This window comes from Salmo trutta, chromosome 27, assembly GCF_901001165.1.
Source record: "Salmo trutta chromosome 27, fSalTru1.1, whole genome shotgun sequence".
NCBI classification, from domain to species: Eukaryota; Metazoa; Chordata; class Actinopteri; order Salmoniformes; family Salmonidae; genus Salmo; species Salmo trutta.
This window is the reverse complement of record NC_042983.1, coordinates 12,078,757-12,101,224: the sequence shown is the minus strand read 5'-3', so window position 1 is coordinate 12,101,224 and position 22,468 is coordinate 12,078,757. Positions and strand designations below refer to the sequence as shown.

Here is a 22,468-nt window from a genome sequence, read left to right as displayed (position 1 = left end):
TCAAAATGATTTACTAAATATAAAAAAAATAGACATTGATGACAGGTGCTGCGGAGGTGTCCGGTACGCTAGTGCTGGCCTCTCTACTCTGGTGTTACCATGAGTCTTGACCCAATTCCTCAGGTCCCGTCAGCACAAAGTGTGCGAGTGTGTCAGTGAGCAGACAGAGCTGTGTGTGTTGCAGCAGGGAGGCAGCCTACGGCAGCCCCACAGGTCAGGGGCTGGACCTTGTCTCCATTAGTTTTCTTGACATGACTCCCTGCCCTCTGCTCCCTCTCTCCCCTCCTCTGCCTTATTAACTTCCCCCTCCCTTCTTCCTTTCCTCTCTCCTTCTGAGTGTGTCTTTCCTCTCTCCCTCTGAGTGTGTATCTTTGTCTCTTTTTATCCCGCTTGCGCTCCATGGAAGCACTCTAATTAAGAATGATGGATTGGGTGCTAGGACACACTGGGAATGTGTGCTAACCTGATACACCAGCGTATTCTCACCCTTTTTGTGGTTTGTGTGGAGGACATGGGGGATCCCAAATGGAGCGACAGCAGAGGAGGCTTTGAGTGTTTGTCTAGTTAAGCTCTGCATGAGAGCTATTCGAAACATCTGCACCGTAGCCTTCTGACTATGCCATCAGCGTTGACAAGGGAAGAGATTCGTAGCAGCAAAATGGGGGCTTTCTTTCTGTCTTTCTTCCCTTCTCTCTGTGTGCCATTTAGAAACGTCACCTCTGTTGAAATGTCTTCAGCTCTGACTAATGAAGATTGGAGCTATTTTCTGTTTTCTGCTGAGAATGACTTATTTTGCACATATGGCAATTAGAGGAGAATTGTTTCTCTCGCTCATCTTCAACAGCTGTCACGTCTCCGTCTGCAGTCCTAGCCTAATGGTAAACCACCCCAGGAGCAGCTTAGCACTGGTCACACTGTGAACAGAAGCCTCATGAAGGCTTGGTGTTGATTGCATCAGTGTGTCTGTCTACTGGACAGCTTGTGTCCTTAGGGGGACAGCATTTGAAACCTCGGGCACTTTAAATCACATCAAATGGGGGTGCTATCTATAGAGAAACAGCCAACAAAGATTTAAGCCCCCCCCCCACCCTGGTCTGGTAGATAGGGTTACTGCTAGCCTCTAACATAGGATGATAAATAGTAGGTGTATTTATCATGGAAACTCCTATTAACTCTCTGGTAGTGTTGTTATATGAAATCAATAAATGTGCATTCTTCTTCTTCTGTTTTCGTCGATTATGAACTGTATTTATTTGTATTTACTTTGATTACCCATTTGTTTTTGTCTCGGGCTCTGTATGTGTCCTGTGCCCAGGCCCATCCATTAGGCATATGTCTATCTTTTACATTTAGGAGCTAGGCCTTTCTGTTTCCCAGAACATCACACTAAAACACCATGACGTATATCCTTTGTGATTCTTGGGCAAATGCAATGTGAGACACCAGTGGGGATGTTCAACTGGAAGCAGGAATGCATTAGTGAAGGATGGCCCATTGACAAGCTCTAATGAGCGCATAGGTATTCAGGAAGTGGTCTACAGGCTCTGATCATAACAGTAGAGAACTGGAAAGCTGGGTCTGTAGTAACACCAAGGTAAAACATGTAAAAAAAAACACATGACAGAAACATGCAACAGTTTATGGATGATGTAGTCCAACTAACGACATCATAGTTGATTTAGTTTTTCCAGCTTAGCGTTCACTACGAAGCTTGCTGTACTAGTATTTTACTGGATAAGAATCTATTTATTTAACAATTTGCATAAAACAAGTGGGAATCTACATCAACATCTCGTCGAGAACCCACAGTCCAATTCAAAGCGAATAGACACAGTTATCTGGAAAGCACTTGACGAAACTCGATCTTGCAGAAAGTATTTATCCTACCCCGTCATGGTTCTGAAAAGCTATGGCGGCAAAACGTCAAAACATTGAATGATGTATGACAAACGGTGGAGAGCTGTCAACCTCCCAATTGTTGCTTTGTTTTTTGGGGTTGGAGAGGGGAGAACAGTTAGGCTATTTACTGAAATGAGTGGAGAAGAAAAACATGTAGGCTCTTTCAGCTCCCTGTCATGCCACTTGGGATCTGTTGAATGATTTTCATTCAGCCATTTCCTTCCATTGAGAAGTACTCAGTTAGTCACTGAAATATAATATCACATCCACTTAGTGATGTGGGCTCGTTGCAGGTTCATGTCTGAACCGACGCTGGAGAGTACCTTTATTTACATTTCCCGAATCCCCAGAAGAAACATATCTTACAAACACATCTCTGCTGAGACTTGAAGCTTGAAGATGATGTTTTTCTCTCTTCTTTTGCCTGTCCAGTTTTTACCTTGTTTCTCTGTGGCTTGTAAACCATGCTGGCGGTCCTAATGGAGGATGCTTTCCGCCAGGGCAACAAAGCAGTTTTGTTGAAAATGTTAAGGCATTACACAAGCCTAAATAAAGCTGCCACGCTGCTAAAGAATTACAGCCCACACAGAGCTCTGTTGTGCCCTGTAAAGAGACTGAACAGGTCTAGAAGGTATCAGAGAGGCGGGAGGCTTGGTTGGTTGGTTGTCTCTCTCCACTGCACCATGATGGGGAATAGGAGTCCGAGGCCTTTATTAGAAGTGGCAGGCATTGTCTCCAGTCATCTAGATAATTGCGGCGCTGCGTTCGCTCCTGTAATCAATCGAGACAGCTGCCGCCGCTGAGTTCGAGTCCAGTGGGCAAGCGTGTCGTGCTAATTAATGGAATGATAAGGCCAGTGCGCTCAGCTCGGAGCCGCACCGCACATCACAAACAACTTCCGGAGATGTTTTTTTTTTCTCTCTCTGTGAAATTCACCCTTGAAGTAGATAGCTGTTCCTCCCGCTGTATGTCTGTCCACACGTTCCCCAGGGCAACTGCCTTAGTCAGGGGTCAACGGCAGTGAAAGGGGACACATTCCAGGCTGCGGGGGTGGCCTGTGTGTGTCAGATGAGCCATTAGAACTTGAGCTTTATGTGGAAAGGCTCAAAGATGTCATCCGCCTTTTTTCTTCAGGAAGTCTCAGTGGCACTGACCTCAAATGACCCGAGGGTCTTCATATGAGGCTGGGAGCGATGGGCACGCTGAAGCACGTGGCCACTCTGCAACAAAGCAGTACCGTGGGGGTAACCCCTGCTGGGTTTTAGGGTTTTAGGGAATCCTTCTGGAACTCATTGTGACCAGAGCTTTTGATGAAAGTTTAGAGTGGCACTTGGAACAATGGTATGGTTTGGCCACCACTGAGGCACATGACTTGTACCAGATTTTGGCTAGTCGGCACATACAGGCATCCATATTTAACACCCGCTAATCTGAATCTGCACCATCCCCTTCAACAGCAATCACATGTGCCACAGGAGACGATGACATATGCCTGGTGCCACATATAGCCATATGGGTTTGAATCCAGGCCCAGCATGCAGAAACAGAGACATTGATTCATACCAGACGGGGCTGCCAGCCCAGCTCTTCCAAATTAACATTAGGTGCTCACAATTGATGTGCAGGCTTTGACAGTAAACGTGTTACAGCTTAACACCCATCCTATTCTGTTGCCATTCGAGTTCTTTTGTCAGCTGCAATGGAAAGAACTAATTGAAACACGCCAGCTGTCCCCACTTTCTAGATATCTTGGCTGCCTCTCCCTGTTCATTTCCCGTTAACATCTCTGAGTAATTTCACAAAGCATTGCCTTGGCCTCCCACTAAATGCCATTCCAAACGCTCCCAGGCAGATGAAATAGTGTGAGGAGGAGAAAACTGACCATCGCAAATTTTGCTGTGATTTGATTATTAACATGACGATTTGCCGCTACTCGACGAGCCAGTCTCCCGTTCATTCATTATCCTCCAAAATTATTTAGATCAAATCACTGCCTCTTTTTCTCTTCTTGTTACCCAGAATACCTCGCAGGCAGGCAGGCAGCAATGAGGTATTGATTCCAAGACTCCATTTGGTTTTCTGTCTCCTGCCATTATCTGTTTTAGTCATCATCCACAGCCACTCAGTCAGTCGTGAGCTAGAGCTAGCTAGGCCTTGGCGTGCACAGACAGACACTGGAGAGATAAAAAAAGAAGAAGAAAAGCCTGATTCTACTGAGAAGCAGGAGAGTTTCCTATTGAACAGAGCCAAGCTGGAAGGGTTAGCAAGGTGGAGCGTGTCCTACAGTACCGTCTGCATCCTCCGACTTCTTCAGGAGACTCCTCGTTTCATGTATTTATTCACGTCTTTTTTTTAGATATCCTCTTTTTGTGAGCGTCCCTGACTGTTTATGTTCTGGCAAGGCGATGATGTAATGTGAGCGAACCGCAGCGTTTGCCTTGTAAATGAGAACTGCTGGCGGGCGAGGTGACTGTGGTGGCCGGGGTGGCTTGGATCTCTTCTCTTTTTCTCTCAGCGCCTGGCTGCAATGGCCTCTGGTCGTGTTGCGGAGGATTTGCGTAATCCCAATGTCTAATCTTAAAACTGCATTTGCATGCAGGTTTATTTCCTCCCGCTCTGGGTTGTACCGGACTGCAGGGCAGTGGTGGCTGTGGTGGCCAGGTTATTCATACAACTCTCTGATTTGCATGAGGGATGGTTTTGTGGCAACCCAATTAGAACATGATTTAGATCTCTGATCCAGAGGGACGTTGGGTTCGTTTGCAGGTGGCCACATCTCTGGTGTGCCTGGAATAAATAGCAAAGCATTGACAATGGATTCTCTTCCATACTTTGCAAGTCACCCTGCATTTGGGTATCTAGTAAAGTAAACAAAGACATATGCAAAAATAGTAATAACATGCGCACACAATAGAACTGCTTTGGTTCTCAATGGTCTGTTCTTGTTTCATTCAAATCCTCTCAAATTGTTTATTGTCTTACACAACCTCGTATTCACGACCTATTCTCCCCAAGGGGCAAAATGGTTCATGTGAAGTAAGTCATGCACAACCTGCATTTACATGTAAAACATCCAAGCCTCATCAACTATCAGGCAGTCTACTTAGAGTAACCTAATGGTCTCTGTGAGGAGAAACGGGGGTGTCATGATCATGATGGACCACCTTGTCCTTTATTGATGGCCCGGGTTGCTGGCAGCACAGACCGTCTAGCCTCCCTGTGTCTTTCCGTCAGTGTAGAGGGACAGAGGGAGGGATTGAAGAGGAGTGGAGAGGCCTGCATCACAAATGGCACCCTATTCCCACCCTATTCCTGGTGGCCAGCTCTCCAGATGTTCCAGGGGCACAGAGGGTCAGATGTGAAGGGTCGCAGAGGTCACCCATGTCCCCGATGGACACATCAGTCATCGAGGGGGCGTCCCTTGGCCTGTCGTCAGTCTGGTGTCCCCTCCTCCCTCCATCCATCCCTCTCTCCCTTTATTGCTCCCTCCCTCCCTCCATTCATCCACCCCCCCTCCCTCCATCCACCCCCCCCTCCCTCCATCCATCCTCTCCTCCCTCCCTCCATCCTCTCCTCCCTCCATCCCTCCCCTCAGTGCCACACCAGGCACGTGTACATAAGGGCTAAATCCCCAGAGTACACAGGCCACAGGAGCGACTTTTAAAAAGATCAATAGTGACCTGAAATGTCATCTGGTGAACAGTGATGCCAACACTCCCCAAGGGAGTGTCACTGTCAACTCGTGCACTAACTGGGCCTGGGAGGTTCACAGTAGGGCTGTCCTCATCCTGGTTCTATCTCCATCTGTTGCCATGTTGTACCATGCATGACAGGTTGTTTTTGTGGCATTTTTTTCTTTCTCCCCATTTTCATGGCCTAATTTGAATGACTGTCTATGATGTTTATTAGTACAGCTCGACTTTCCTACTGTATAAAGGTGTGGGATTTTCCAGGAAAATAACATATTGTCCTGAGAGAAAAAGGCAAAGTGAAAACCTGACAGCTGTGATTGACTGTGGAAGTACTGTTGACAGTCATCAGATTCAGTTGCGAGGAGAGCTGTTAGTTGCTTTGGGCGGTGACAGTGTTACCAGTTGAAATGTTCTTGTAACCGCATTAAGCCCTGTGATGAAACATGTCAGAGAAGACTTCCTGTCACTTGGATACCACTAGGCCTTCTGTTTAGCTTCAGACAGAAAGACAATCTAGAGTTGTTATGGGATTTCTACATTCTCAGCAATAACAAACAAGGTTTTCCGTTGATTGTTCACTTCTCATGTCAGTTTGTTTGTTGTTGGGGGATTGTGTATATAGCTATGAATTTACAAGGGTATTTCAGAACTTCAAGGCATATGCCCAACACAATATGAAGCAGATAGAAGCTGAGAGCCATACAGTTGAAGTCTGAAGTTTACATACACCTTAGCCAAATACATTTAAACTCAGTTTTTCACAATTCCGGACATTTAATCCTAGGAAAAATTCCCTGTTTTAGGTCAGTTAGGATCACCACTTTATTTTAAGAATGTGAAATGTCATAATAATAGTAGAGAGAAGGATTTATTTCAGCTTTTATTTCTTTCATCACATTCCCAGTGGGTCAGAAGTTTACACACACTCAATTAGTATTTGATAGCATTGCCTTTAAATTGTTTAACTTGGGTCAAACGTTTTGGGTAGCCTTCCACAAGCTTCCCACAATAAGTTGGGTGAATTTTGGCCCATTCCTCCTGACAGAGATGGTGTAACTGAGTCGGGTTTGTAGGCCTCCTTGCTCGCACATGCTTTTTCAGTTCTGCCCACAAATTTTCTATAGGATTGAGGTCAGGGCTTTGTGATGGTCACTCCAATACCTTGACTTTGTTGTTCTTAAGCCGTTTTGCCACAACTTTGGAAGTATGCTTGGGGTTATTGTCCATTTGGAAGATCAATTTGCAATCAAGCTTTAACTTCCTGACTGATGTCTTGAGATGTTGCTTCAATATATCTACATAATTTTCCTACCTCATGATGCCATCTATTTTGTGAAGTGCACCAGTCCCTCCTGCAGCAAAGCACCCCCACAACATGATGCTGCCACCCCCGTGCTTCACAGTTGGGATGGTGTTCTCCAGCTTGCAAGCCTCCCCCTTTTCCTCCAAACATAACGATGGTCATTATGGCCAAACAGTTCTATTTTTGTTTCATCAGATCAGAGGACATTTCTCCAAAAAGTAGATCTTTGTCCCCATGTGCAGTTGCAAACCGTAGTCTGGCTTTTTTATGGCTGTTTTGAAGCAGTGACTTCTTCCTTGCGGAGCGGTCTTTCAGGTTATGTCGATATAGGACTCGTTTTACTGTGGATATAGATATTTTTGTACCTGTTTCCTCCAGCATCTTCACAAGGTCCTTTGCTGTTGTCCTGGGATTGATTTGCACTTTTCGCACCAAAGTACGTTCATCTCTAGGAGACGGAACGCATCTCCTTCCTGAGCGGTATGATGGCTGCGTGGTCCCATGGTGTTTATACTTGCGTGCTAATGTTTGTACAGATGAATGTGGTTCCTTCAGGCATTTGGAAATTGCTTCCAAGGATGAACCAGACTTGTGGAGGTCAACAATTATTTTCTGAGGCCTTGAATGGTTTCTTTTGATTTTCCCATCATGTCCAGCAAAGAGGCACTGAGTTTGAAGGTTGGCCTTGAAATACATCCACAGGTACACCTCCAATTGACTCAAATGATGTCAATTAGCCTATCAGAAGCTTCTAAAGCCATGGCATTAGAAATGTATGCAGTGGTTGAAAAACGAGTTTTTATGACTCCAACCTAAGTGTATGTAAACTTCTGACTTCAACTGTGTATGATAGTATACCATTTTAGCATCAGCCCCTTGGCAGACCGGATAGTAGTAGGGGTTGTTATGTCACCATCTTGCCTTAAACAGTGATTTTGAATCGGATCCTGGTGCCCTTCATTAGAATGAGAAGGTAAATGGCAGCCCTGGCTGTTTGTATGCTTGCGAGGGTGCATGGTTGTGTGTATCTGTGTGTGCGCATGCATGTGTGAAGTGGACTGGCCCTCCCTCGGCCTGGTCTAGTCTGACGAACTGTTTTAATGAGGAGATGAAGAGTCTCTGTCTCCGTCCCCCCCCCCCCCCTGCTTCCATTACAACCCATTATAATCATCATTAAGATAACCCACCACCACTCATTGTGTCCTCAGTGTTACAGCTTCCGTCCTAGTGGCTAGACTCTGGTAGCAACACTGCTGCCTTCAGTTCCTCCACTATGTGTCTAGGAAAGAGAGGGGTTTCCACGGCAACATCAGTGAAGGGTGACATTTCAACAGAGAATTATTTGCCTTTCTCTCTCTCTCTCTCTCTCTCTCTCTCTCTCTCTCTCTCTCTCTCTCTCTCTCTCTCTCTCTCTCTCTCTCTCTCTCTCTCTCTCTCTCTCTGACAAGGCCCCCACCCAGACAAGGTATCCTTATTCCAGACCCTATTTATAATAAAGCCGTATTATTATAACCAGACCTGAATTCGTTAGGAAAGTCGTGACACCTTTGCCTCCCTCGTTGCTCCCATAAAGTTGAAGGGGAAACGTGTTTAAAATCGCCATACAGTGTTTTATTACCTTTTATGGGCGTTTAAATCCTTGGACGATTAAGCGGGTTCTAATAAGCCCTGGATATTCCATTAGGAGTCTATCTGCTCTGAGGCTCTGAGCTGAGAGGAGCTGAGGAGCTGAGCTCTCACTGGCTGCTGAAGGCTGGAGGCTAGCCCTCACTGGCTGCTAAAGGCTGGAGGCTAGCCCTCACTGGCTGCTAAAAGCTGGAGGCTAGCACTCACTGGCTGCTAAAGGCTGGAGGCTAGCCCTCACTGGCTGCTAAAGGCTGGAGGCTAGCCCTCACTGGCTGCTAAAGGCTGGAGGCTAGCCCTCACTGGCTGCTAAAGGCTGGAGGCTAGCCCTCACTGGCTGCTAAAGGCTAGAGGCTAGCCCTCACTGGCTGCTGAAGGCTGGAGGCTAGCCCTCACTGGCTGCTAAAGGCTGGAGGCTAGCCCTCACTGGCTGCTAAAGGCTGGAGGTTAGCCCTCACTGGCTGCTAAAGGCTGGAGGCTAGCCCTCACTGGCTGCTAAAGGCTGGAGGCTAGCCCTCACTGGCTGCAGCGCTGTGCTGCGCCCATGGAGCTGTTTAATTGAGGCTCTAATAAGCCTTCTTGAATCTGCTGCATTAGAGGCAGAGATTAGAGATGCTTAAAGGTCCATTCTCTCCTTGGCTCTTCTCTCCCTCTATCTCGATCTGTCACTCTCAATTTGCTCCTCTCATATTTGTTCTGTGATATTTCTATATTCAGAGGGATTCCACTTGCTCCTTACTACTTTGCTAATTTGAAACGTATATTTTAGGTTTACCGCTGCTCCCACTGTCTTGTTTAGTAATATTGTATCCACCCTGCGTGTTTAAATGTAGCTAGCTGACTGTGGTGAAATATGCCATTATCACTACTAGCACTTGTTCTGTCATCCACCATTTTCTCCAGCAGCGCTTTTTGTCAGTAGTAAATTCTCCTTGAGCTGTATATTTTTCTGTGGTATTAGTTATTTAGTAGAAACATTGTAGCCGATTAAAATGTTATGCTCTCGGTACTGATCATGGCAGTTCTATGGAATGCTCTTCATTATAAAAGCTCCTTGTCTTCCCAGGGACCCAGATGAATTGGCTGTGATGAAGTGGCTGGCTGGGTTCAAAGTGCTTGGCTACAGCTTTAGAAATCCCTTGAAAGATCTGGGGGAGGGAGAAGCAAAAAGTCCATGATAAGGGGCAATGATCTCTTTTCACAGCACAATTGAAACATAATTATTTCATGCCAGATTGTGTGCTCAGCAAAGCCCTGAATAGGAGCGGCATTTAACTTTAATTAGGTGTGATTTATTCATCCTGACTGGATCGCTCGCAGAAATTTGATCATCTGATTATAGTCAAGCATGAAAATGACCTGATTTAAACAATTCATGAAACCTAGAAAGGGAAAGAAGAGGGGAACCTTGGGTAGAAGAAGTGTAGAGGCAGTAAGGTGAGGGAGAGAGTGGGAGGGGAAAGGGGGAGGCAGGCAGCTATTAGCTTAGCTCTGTCTTCTGGACCTACATACCACACATAGTTCTCCATAACTGTTAAACAGACACTTCTCCAAGCTTTTTCCTTTCACCAGGCAATGGTGAACCGTACCAAGAAATAGGTTGAATTCTAATAAGGGAAACATTTTGAATCGTTATGGTGGATGCTTACCAACAGGTGTATAGCTACCGCCTCCCTTCACGTTTGTTGCTTCTTTGTCTATGCAGGTGTGTCAACGAATGAGAATCCCGAGTCCAAGACTGTCAGCTCGGCCAAAGTCTCTGGGCTCCAGCGTAGCCAGGAGCAGAGTAACGAGGTGTCCTTCGCCCCGCCCGTGTCCAGCCCCACCCCGGCCTCCCCGCCTTCGGGCTCCCCTGCCCCCGCTGCCACCGCGGCAGCCCCCCCTCAGCCCCTCCCCAAGGCGCAGCTCACCTCCCCGCCCCCCCTCCTCATCAAGAGAGAGTCGGATCGGGTGCCGCCCATCCCCAGATTCCCCACCCCTCCCCTGCTGAGGGCCCAGCCCCACCCTCTCCAGGAGCACCGGGTCCCCGTCTCGCTCCCTCCCCCCCAGCACCAACACCACGCCAGGCCTCTCATCAGCCACCAAGTGCACCAGCATCACCCACTGCATTACAACAGCCTGCACGACATCAGGTACAGTAGGACACCATCTGATCCGTATGCTCTGGGTCTGTTTAGTAATGTCAGATCATTATGCTCTGGGTCTGTTTAGTTATGTCTGATCCGTATGCTTTGGGTCTGTTTAGTAATGTCTGATCATTAGGCTCTGGGTCTGTTTAGTTATGTCTGATCCGTATGCTCTGGGTCTGTTTAGTAATGTCAGATCATTATGCTCTGGGTCTGTTTAGTTATGTCTGATCATTATGCTCTGGGTCTGTTTAGTTATGTCTGATCATTATGCTCTGGGTCTGTTTAGTTATGCCTAGCATTCTTCTTATGCTTTATGCCTTGTGTCTGTTAAGTTCATGTTTTAAGTATCCCTATATTTCTGTTATTACGGGGCTATCATTCAGTCAAGAGTGCGCCTGCGCAGGAAGTTAGTTCGTTGATGGAACTAGCCGTGAGTGTAATGGCTACCTTGTAGTGTGTTCATACAGTATAGTAAACTTTGTTAAACTGGAACCTTGTCATTGTGTCATTTCGAGTTAACATTGGTAGCAGAGGATGGCTAATAACCACAATGTGCCACCTCGCTTCGACGAGAAGAGGTCGTACGAAAGTTGGAAAAATGAACTTGGAATCTGGACACGGGTTACTAATCTGGACGGGAAAAAGCAAGCACTTGCGGTGGTATTATCGCTCGAGGGAAGAGCGAGAGATACAGCACTGGAAATATCCGTTGAGGATTTGAACAATGATGATGGTATGGGAACTTTGATCAGAGCACTGGATTCTGTATTTCTTAAAGAAGAGAAAGACCGTGCCTACGAGGCATATTCAAACTTTGACAGTGTTTCGAGAGATATTTCGGTTGCAATGACGGACTACATCATTGATTTCGAACAAAGGTACAATAGGATGCGCAACTACGACATGGTTCTCCCGGATGCAGTGTTAGCTTTCAAGTTGCTAGATACTGCCTGTCTAGATGGTAGGGAGAAACAGTTGGCTTTGACTGCTTGTACTGTACTGACTTTTGCATCAATGAAGTCGGCACTAAAAATAATTTTTGGTGAAAAGACGTCTGTCGCGCCTTTAACAGATGGAATGCAAGCGAGTGACGGAGCATATTACACTGAGCAGCAGAGAAAAGGCGCCAAAAAGTCACGTTCTCAAGACAACCTGAAGAGGGCGCCATTTCCCGGAACAAATCCACTGGACAAATATGGAAGGAGATCAAAATGTGCTGTTTGTCAAAGCACTTACCATTGGGTTAAAGACTGTCCTCATAAAAATGAACAAGTTAAACTAACAGAGGAAAATGTAAACACAGATATAGAGCAGTGTAACATTACACTGTTTTCAAATGAATCTGCTTCTGATACTGAGATTTTTATAGTTGAATCCTTAGGATCTGCTGTGATTGATACTGCATGTACACGCACAGTGTGTGGTGCAAAATGGCTTGATAGCTATGTTAGTGAACTAAATATGAAAGAAGTACAAAATATGATTGACACACCAAGCAACAGAGCTTTCAAATTTGGAGATGGGAGAATTGTCCATTCTACCAAGAGAGTTAAGATACCAGCAAAAATTGGTCAGACTAAGTGTCACATTGAAACAGAGGTGGTCCCTACAGATATCCCCTTACTATTAAGCAAAGCTTCCCTCAAGAAGGCAGGGGCTGTACTAGACATAAAAAATGACAATGCAGTGATGTTTAAACAACCAGTGACTCTTGAACTTACTACCTCAGGCCACTATTGTGTAAACATTTTAGACAAAGACATCACACAGAGTCCATGCAACAATGAGATTCGGACGGACACAGAGCACATGGAGATTCTGACAGTCACAGAGAACATGAACACAAAAGAAAAACACAAAGTATTGTTAAAGCTTCACAAACAGTTTGGACATGCTACAGTTGACAGACTTCAGAAGTTACTCAGCAGTTCAGGGAATAATGATGAGAGTATTTCCATTCTACAGCAGATAGTTAACAATTGTGAGACATGTCAAAAATACAGTAAACCTAAGCCCAAACCAGCTGTTGGTTTGCCACTAGCTTCCAAGTACAATGAAACAATGGCTGTAGATCTACATGAGTTAGCACCAAGTGTGTGGTACCTTCACATAATCGACCACTTCACACGCTTCAGCGCTGGAAGCATTGTGAATACAAAGAAACCCAGTGACCTCGTCAAGCACTTCATTCATTCCTGGATATGTGTGCATGGCCCGCCCCAGAAATTGTACAGTGACAATGGAGGAGAATTCAATAATAATGAAATAAGAGAAATGGCAGAGAAATTCAACATGGAAGTAAAGACAACTGCTGCATACAGTCCATGGAGCAATGGACTTCTGGAGAGACATAATCAAACACTCACAGAGATCATGCTGAAAGTGAAGCAAGACAATGGATGTGACTGGAACACAGCCCTAGATTGGGCTTCGATGGCAAACTCAATGCACAATGTTCATGGTTACAGTCCATACCAACTAGTGTTCGGGCAGAACCCTAATCTTCCCTCTGTACTGGTTGACAAGCCACCAGCACTAGAAGGGGCCAGTGTGAGTGCATGGGTGGGACAGCACCTGTCAGCACTACATGCAGCGAGAAAAGCGTTCACTGAAGCAGAGTGCTCAGAAAGAATTCGCAGGGCTCTGCGTAAACAGCTACGACCTACCGATGAGAAGTACGAAACTGGAAACAAAGTGTACTACAAACGAGTTGACTGTCAAGAGTGGAAGGGACCGGGAGTAGTCATTGGCCAAGATGGTGTGGTGATATTTGTGAGGCACGGAGGCATCATTGTCAGGGTGCATCACTCAAGATTGCGGAAAGTAAATGATCAACAAGATAGAGGGGCTGTTGCTGAGAATCATCCTAATGAAAAGGAGACAGTAACAGACACAAACCTACCAGATGTCATATCCAATGATATGGACACTGAAACTGACACAGGAAATGGAGCAGAGACCTTCAAACATGCCACAGATAATACTGTTGAGCGTTCAAATGAGGAAAACATTCAACAACAGCCACATGTGTTAAGACAACATGGATGTTCCAATCTGAAAACTGGACAAACTGTTAAATACATGGACAGAGAAAGTGGTATTCCACATACAGCAACCGTCATTGGACGAGCAGGAAAAGCCAAAGGAAAACACCAGAACTGGTACAACTTGCAGTACTCTGAACCAGTTACACTTTCTGGTACAACAGGGTCAGCTGACCTGTCACTTGTAGATAATCTCAGAATTGAACCAATGGAAAATCGAGAAAAACAGAATGACATTCAAAATGATGATGTACTTGAAACAAAGGACGTGTCATTTGACTCAGCTAAGCTAGATGAGCTCAGTAATTGGAGGAAAAATTGAGTGTTTGAGGAAGTTACAGACATTGGCCAAAAATGTGTCTCAACAAGGTGGGTGTGTACCCTTAAAGAGTCCTTAACTGGAATAGTGCCTAAAGCACGTCTAGTGGCTAGAGGTTTTGAGGAGCTGGCTGCTAAACAACTCCCAAAAGAATCACCGACATGGGGCTCAGAGTCACTCAGATTGCTGATGTCCGTGATCTGCCAGAAAAAATGGAAACTTAATTCCATAGACATCAAATCTGCATTTTTGCAGGGAACAGAGCTGTCAAGGGACATTCACATCCGACCTCCGCCTGAAGCTAAATGCGAAGGAACACTGTGGAAACTAAAGAAGTGTGTGAATGGACTGGCAGATGCATCACTCTACTGGTACAACAAAGTCAAGGCAACAATGCTGAATACAGGTGGAAAACTGTCACAAGTGGATCCTGCAGTCTTCTATTGGCTTGATCAAGACTGCAGTGTGACTGGAGTACTTGCCTGTCATGTTGATGACTTCATCTGGGGTGGCTCACAGACCTTTGCTACAACTGTGATTCCACACCTCAAATCTGTTTTCCAGGTCGGCCGTGAGGAGCATGATAGTTTTTATGTTGGCATAGAGTTTATTACAGTTGATGGGACAATACTGATGCAAGAGGAGAGCTATATCAAGAATCTTCAACCCATCCACATGGATTCTTCAAGAGCCGTACAAAGGAATCCCCCTCTATGTGGAATTGAAGCTGATCAATTGAGGTCAAAGATAGGACAAATTTTATGGGTTGCTAGACAGAGTAGACCTGATGTAATGTTTGATGGTTGCAACTTGGCATCTAACACAAAACACGCCACTGTACAAACCATTCATGAGGCAAACAAAGTTGTTCGTAAACTGAAATCACAACAAGTGACTTTAAAGTTTCAGCATGTTGGAAAAGATGACTCTTTGAAACTAGTTGTCTTCAGTGATGCTTCGCTAGGGAACCTTACAGATGGAGGCACACAAGGTGGACATCTAATCGTGTTAATGGGTGAAGGAGGAAGATTCTCACCTATCTGTTGGCAGTCAAAAAGGATCAGAAGGGTTGTCCGAAGCACACTTGCTGGAGAAACACTTGCTCTTGCGGATGGAATTGACAATGCGATCTTTCTTGCAACTCTGTTCTCAGAGCTTACCACTGGTGAGACAAAACGGCACGTTCTACCTGTAGTTTGTGTCACTGACAACTACTCATTAGTTGATGCTTTGAAGTCAACCAAGTCTGTCACAGAGAAAAGACTTCGTCTTGAGATCAGCAGCATCAAGGAACTTATTCAAGCACAGAGAATCCAGCGGATTCTGTGGTCGACCACAAAGGAACAGCTTGCTGACTGTCTGACTAAAAAGGGAGCATCCGGTCTTGTGCTCTTACAGGCTCTCAGTAATGGAAAGTGGCAGCTTGAGTAATACAAATAAAAACTGTCACACAACCCATTTGTAATGGGGAACTTGAATAATACTTGGACATTTAATTATGTTGTTGATGTTTAATTTGTCTTTAAAGAAAAGGGGGAGATTGTTAAGTTCATGTTTTAAGTATCCCTATATTTCTGTTATTACGGGGCTATCATTCAGTCAAGAGTGCGCCTGCGCAGGAAGTTAGTTCGTTGATGGACCTAGCCGTGAGTGTAATGGCTACCTTGTAGTGTGTTCATACAGTATAGTAAACTTTGTTAAACTGGAACCTTGTCGTTGTGTCATTTCGAGTTAACAGTGTCAAACTCATTCCACAGAGGCCGAGTGGCTGCGGGTTTCCGCTCCACCCTTGTACTTGATTGATGAATTAAGGTCATTAATTAGAAAGGTTGTCTTGGTCTTGATTGAAAGGAAAACCCGCAGACACTCGGCCCTCTGTGGAATGAGTTTGACACCCCTGCTTTATGCCTTGCTGATATGGTATAAATAAGCAATAAGATACGAGGGGGTGTGGTATATGACCAATATACCACGGCTAAGGGCTGTTCTTAGGCACGACGCATCGCGGACACAGCCCTTAGCCATGGTATATTGGCCATATACCACAAACCCCCGAGGTGCCTTATTGCTGTTATAAACTGGTTACCAATGTAATTAGAACAGTAAAAATAAATGTTTTGTCATACCCGTGGTATATGGTCTGGTATACCATGGCTGTCAGCCAATCAGTTTCAGGGCTCGAACCACCCAGTTTATAATATGATACAATTCCTTTTATATTGTCTACTCAAGTGAAAATTCAGGTCAGCACATCACATTATACACACATATTCTCAGCATTTACAGATGCAGCTTCCAGTCATGTAATAAACCAACACAAATTCACTGAATACACAGTCTATAACTCATTGCTGACAAGGTTTTTCTCTCTCTGTCTTCTCTTAACATTACATTCACAGTGGCGGCAGTGCAGGCCTCCCCAAACACCACCACCTGCCCCCCTCTCCCCACCACCTGAGCGGCCTCCCCTCCTCCACCCCGGCCCTGCCCCTGTCCATAGCCAACCTCTCTACCTCGCACTATTCCTCCCTGCGAAGCCCGGCCCATCGCCATCCGGCCATGTTCGCAACCCCCGCCACACTTCCGCCACCTCCGACCTTACCCACCAACAGCCTTGTGGTCCCTGGGCACCCCGCTGGCACCCCCTACCCAGGTAACACTGCCCTCCTGACCGCTCTGGCATCAAGGCTCGTCTGTCTCTAACATTAAGTAGCCAAAGTAACAATCTTATACTGTGATTTCCAAATCAATTGTTGCAGAAATAAATGTAAACCCAACTGTACACTACAAGCTTCCAAGTACAGAAGGAATAAATGATTTATGTGACATTAAGTAGACGTTAACATGCCAGGTTACATGGTCTGTAGCAAGCGCTGTAACCATTCAATTCTAATTTGATGATGTGGTAAGTGAACTAATTTATTACAATTTCACATGCACTAACAGAGGGAATAATGGATAGATAGACTATTAAATAATCCCATTACAAATTATCAAGGCATTTGAAATATGTTGATGCCCTTTCATGTTACTTCAACAATGGTAGAGATTTCTAAACCGAAAACGATATCAGCCTGCATTTGTAGACACGACACCCCTTTGTTAATTCTGTTTTGGTCATCTGGGTTTGGAGGGAAATGGCAGAGGATCTTTTCTCCTCCACACTGCATGCTGTCAACTAACTGTTCTCTTATGCCAGGTCAGGGGGAGGTCATGTTAGATAAGACTTGAGCGAAGTGACGTAAGACTTTCATATTAAAGCTGCCCTTTTCTTATTCTACTGTGTAAATGCTGTAATGTTTACGTTGTATTGAAATATGTCAAATGTAGACAAATGGTATCTTTATATGACTTTGCCTCTGCATAAGATAAATTATTGTTTGTTGTCAATTGTTCTCTATTGATACTATTTCAATGTTTATTGTACTGTAATAGACGTTTCAAGTAACAGTACTAGGAGTAGCTAGAATATGTAACATTGAGATCTAAGACAGAGTGGAGGGAGAGTCTGCTGTGTTTTCTGCTGAGGTGACTCTTGGTTCTCTCTTGTCTTTAGATACCAGCCTGTTGATATCATTCAACCAACCAATCATGTATTGCCAGCCTCATTCGGGGATTCTGATTGGCACATTGTCACAGGCAACTCTCTTACCGCCACCAATGAGTCCTCACGTAGAAAACCCTCACAGCATGAGCTGGAGAAACAGAGAATGCCAGGTGACTATTCTTTCTTCTCTTCTACCCGTTGTTAAGACTGACTGGCGTCCGTGCCTTTCTTGTGTCTCCCTTTCCCCCCCCTTTTCTCGCTCTCCTTTCTTGCAGAGCATGACCTCCTGCGGCAGGAGCTGAACAACCGCTTCCTGGTTCAGAGTTCAGCGGGGCGGAGCCGGGGGCCGTCCTCCGCGGGGTCCCCGCTGGCCCCTGTGTCACTCCTGAGGGGAGCGTTTCACCAACACCAGCACATGCATCAGCACCAACACACCCACCAGCACACCTTCACGCCCTTCCCGCCCAGTCTGCCCCCGGCCGCCATCATTACTCCGCCCACCGCACCCCCCATGGTGCGAACCCCAGCCAGAAATGTGAGGATAAGTAAAGCTCCCATATACAGTACCTCAACACCCCCCCCCTTTCTTGTCACCCAAATCTCCAAACGACTCCCCTGGTCACCCCTCTCCAGTACCCCCCCCCCCCCCCCCCCCCCCCCCCCCCCCCGACTGATAGGGCCAGAGCCTGCCCTCCTTCCCCACCCAACATGTTACAATGACGCTGTAACAGTGTGTTTTTACTGAGGGCTGAGAAATAGGAGGCAGGGGCATAATCCTCACTACAACCCCATAATGAGTAGTCTCCCCTTCAACAGTACACATGTTTGTAGTGGTTCATCCTCAATGCTGAAACCAGACCTAACTCACAGACTGCTGCTACATATACTAGACGTTATGCTTTGGGACCAGAGTTTTACATGTGGGTTAGCCTATATAGATGGCCCCAAGCTTCATTGCTTTACAATGCACAAAGGCTCACAATATGCCCCTTTTCCTTTCCACCAAAAGGAAGCTTGCAGAAGCCATGCCATTCAATGTACGTCAGTACAGTTGATTCAATTTATTCATCATTCTCTCTCTGAACACGACATACATTTTGCCATTTCCATTTTTTTTGCCCTGGAACAAAGGAGACCGATTGAAGGGAGTGTTTTTATTGTTTTCATATGGATGTGTTTTAAATGTTTTTGAATGTTCTGATTTCCCTGCACCGCAACAGAAACAAAAAGGGCCTTCCAACAGATGTGTGGCGTGACTGCGGTGCACTGGGGGCTTATGCTCAGCAATGACAAATTCAAAGCCTGTGGTTACACTCAATGACTTCATTCCAGATGAAAGGGAGTGACGTCATTCGGACTGTTTTGATAATGCATAATTGCTTCCGTGCCTTTTCAACCGCCATCAGGCAAGGCACCGGCGCGGAGTCAGCCAAGGGCAAAACATTGGCAGCTCTAGATTCGGGAAAAATGTTCTCCGGAAAAGTTGTTAGTATTCATCCATCAATCATTCGGAATGCATATAGCAATCTGGGAAACCCATTCAGACAGGACTTGCATTCGTGCCCTTTCAACATTAGCCTAATAGATACAATCCATCATGTCATGACCCCTGATTAAGAGGCTAGGGCCCATTTAGAGCACTGGGAGCTCTTTGCTTTGTGGAATCTAACATGTCATAAAACCCAGGAAAAAAGGCTTAGCTTATTTACAGTACATTACACAGCTATGTGATAAGCAGTCAGGGAGACTGTTTAGTTTAGATTGTGTCTGTTAGTCAGAAAGTATGTGTAGGCTGCTGTTATCCTCTTCTGTCTGCAGCTGATCCCTCCATTCCTCTATATGTCAGCCCGGGCATTATTTCTATGCATTTCTATGCACTCTGTTTTATTTTCTCCTCCTGCTAATAGTGGTATTATGTGGTGTGGGGCTGTGTGCGTTCACTTCTTTATGTTCGTGGCTGATGCATTGTTGCTACAATGTAATTTAAGGCTGTTTAATGTATTATGTTTCATTGAGACTGTTTTCACTTAACCCGTGTTGTTTTCTCTCTCTCCCTTCCCTCCAGTAGCGTTGCTATTTCACTTCCCTTTGACTGTTTAGAGAGGCACGAGTAATGTTGACGTTGTGCTTGTTTTTAGTGTTGGTCATGAAGTGTGCAGTTGGATCGCATCGGCCCAGCTGTGCTCACTTTTGAGTGCTCCATGTCATTTCAGCTACATAACAGCCCTTGGCTAATAGCTGTAATTAATGAAATTATGAATCCTCTGTATTTGTTTATTGTTCTACACCCTCAAGCAGGTGGCCTTGCCAAATGGCAACAGCGAGTGTCTCTTTTCCCCTCTGTCTTCTTAGGGAAAAGGAACACCCTTAATTGTTTAAAGATGAATTATTGAGCTTTAATTAGCCAAAGCTGTTTACAATAAACCTCTGACGGGCCCCGTAAATGACAAAGCAGGAGTTTTATAGTCAGCCATAAAGCCACCAGCGGGTGTTTCTCCCCCGGTGTAAAACATTAAACAGGCCCGTGCTTCAGAAGTGGAGGAGAGGGGGGGAGAGGGGGGGAGAGGGGGAGCTGACCGGTTGAATGTGCTCAGGAAGCTGCCTCAGCATTTCCACTCAATAGGGTGTCTGTGTTTGATTTGGGCCAATTATCGCCCGCAAACACAAACACGCTGCCCGCCGCTGTGGCCGTTCTCTGCGGCTGGATGTTGAATGGCCCCGCTTCACTGGGAGGCCCAGCCCAGTTAGAGAGAGGAGCTGTGCCGAGTGTGCTGAGCGAGGAAAAAAACGCCTCCTTTCCCGTTTATGTCGCAGGAGGGAGGCGAACACACACACACACACACACACACACACACACACACACACAGATTTCACTGATTCATGTGCAACCCGTTTTTCTTTTTTATGTAAACCCAAACCAGCGGTGGCTTGCCAAGAAGGCTTTGTCAAAACACTTCCAAAAGTACATGCAAATGGTTTGTGTATTTACGGAACAGGAATAAGTTACTGTCAGTTGCAATTAGCCAGTTTGAAAATAGAGGAGCCGTATTGGCTTACATGAAGGCATTCATAATCTGATACTGTATATGAGGCTATAGTCTTTCTGTTGAAATCCAAATGTTATTATTCTATTAGTCATAGGGTAGGCTTCGGAAAAATGTTTCATTATATTAAACCATTTGAGGCTTCCAAAGTTATTTCAGTCCCATGCTGTACATGTCCAAAACGAGCTCTCTTGCACGGAAAACACAGTCTGTCCAATTCAATTTCCCCTATAAAAGACTTACTGTTCGTATACCCGCAGTTATATGATCTTACGCATAGAATATTGACATGTCTCTGCGATTTTCTTTCGAGTCTCTCTTTCTTTTGTCTCACACACTAAAATGACAACCTCCCCTCCCCGTTAGTATATGTATCTCTATGTGCTCCGTTTCGATAACAGAGATCATTGTAAAAAAAAACTACATCTGTCACAGCCAATTAGATTAACATTTCTCCAAATGTTCCACCCAATAAGAATCATAACTGAATCTTCTCGTTTTACACTGGGGCCTTTTTGTAAGGTAAGGAGAGCTCCCCCCCCGCCCAAGTCTATTACTGTATCTACACCTAACTCGATGGCTGTTTTTCTGTGGTGCAGACGAATTGGAAAATCATGTCTCCCTAATCGTGGTAGTCCATTTGATTAGTCATACCGCTGATGATTTAACGCCATCTCTGTCTGCCGTTCGGCCGGCCAACCGCGTGCTAAATGAAGCAAACGCATTACCCCAGAATGCTCAGTGTTTTCTTTAAGCCAGCTGCTGTCAGACGTGGGCTTATGATCTGACTGGTGTTGTACTGAACTTCCTCTCTCCTGTGTTGTTGTATCACTGAATAGATGTAATGAGTCCAAATTGTGTTTCATTGTATTCCTTTGATGGTCTTTGTTTCATAGATGCGGAGTTCCTGTTATTGTTATTGGTCAATTTGGCATCACTGACGTATTACTCTTTTCCTTCTTTTTTTGCAGTTCGACAAATACGCTCCAAAACTGGACAGTCCATTCATTAGACATTCAAATGTAAGTAGCCCTATTTATTCCTTTCAACTTCCATCACCATGCTCTTAGTATGTTTTCTATCAAATATTTACTGTGGTTAGGTAGTTTGGAGATAGGAAAATATACATTTCTTCTTCTGCACGTGTTGAAGTATGTGTGGGGGTTGTCTCTGTGTCTTGTTGTAATCTGTTTTAAGAGGTGGTTTTGTGTCTCCTCCATGTAGTTCTTCCCCTCCTACCCCCCCACAATGCCAGGCATGCCCCCGCTGCTCCCCCACTCAGGACCCTTCAGCTCACTGCAAGGAGCCTTCCAGCCCAAGGTTAGCCCCACAGACCTACACACACATGTATTGCAGACGCACACACATACAAAATACAGTACCTGCTTTTACTCATCCACTCGCACAAAGCAAGTCCATTGTACGCACCCAGACATACACATGTATCCGAACTCGTTCCCTCACCCACGCAGGACAAAAACCCCATACGTGCAAATAAACGAGCAGCCGGTTTTTCACAAACACACCCGCACTGGCAACTTACCATTCTCTCGACGTCTCACCCAAGAAATGAGGATAGAATCAGGGGGTCTGAATAGCACCAAAGCCTTACTTTTCATTCTGTGTACAGGGCAGCAGACAGCTGCGTTTGAATTGAACCGGCCTGATAAATCTGCTCCTGCTTCTTCTTTTCCCAATAATGGACTATGCAAACAAGGCCTGTCTCTAAGCTGGCTTGGCCTGAGCCGCCAGCCACCGCGCCGCACTGCACTGTGCAGGGGGAGATAAGCAGCAGCAGTGTGTGTGCGTGTGTGTGCGTGTGCGTGTGTGTGTGTGTGTGTGTGTGTGTGTGTGTGTGTGTGTGTGTG

General features: G+C 45.5%; 1 protein-coding gene across 6 annotated transcripts in view; it reads left to right on the top strand.

Annotated features, from left to right (window-relative positions):
• The window catches only part of LOC115164321 (autism susceptibility gene 2 protein), a 388,322-nt gene that overhangs the window by 353,695 nt on the left and 12,159 nt on the right, over positions 1–22,468 (top strand). For all 6 annotated transcript variants that reach the window (XM_029716684.1, XM_029716683.1, XM_029716686.1 and 3 more), the window contains 5 exons: positions 10,223–10,649; positions 16,409–16,662; positions 17,566–17,726; positions 21,572–21,622; positions 21,825–21,920. In XM_029716684.1, the coding sequence (XP_029572544.1) occupies positions 10,223–10,649; positions 16,409–16,662; positions 17,566–17,726; positions 21,572–21,622; positions 21,825–21,920 (989 nt within the window). The remainder of the gene's footprint in view (positions 1–10,222; positions 10,650–16,408; positions 16,663–17,565; positions 17,727–21,571; positions 21,623–21,824; positions 21,921–22,468) is intronic.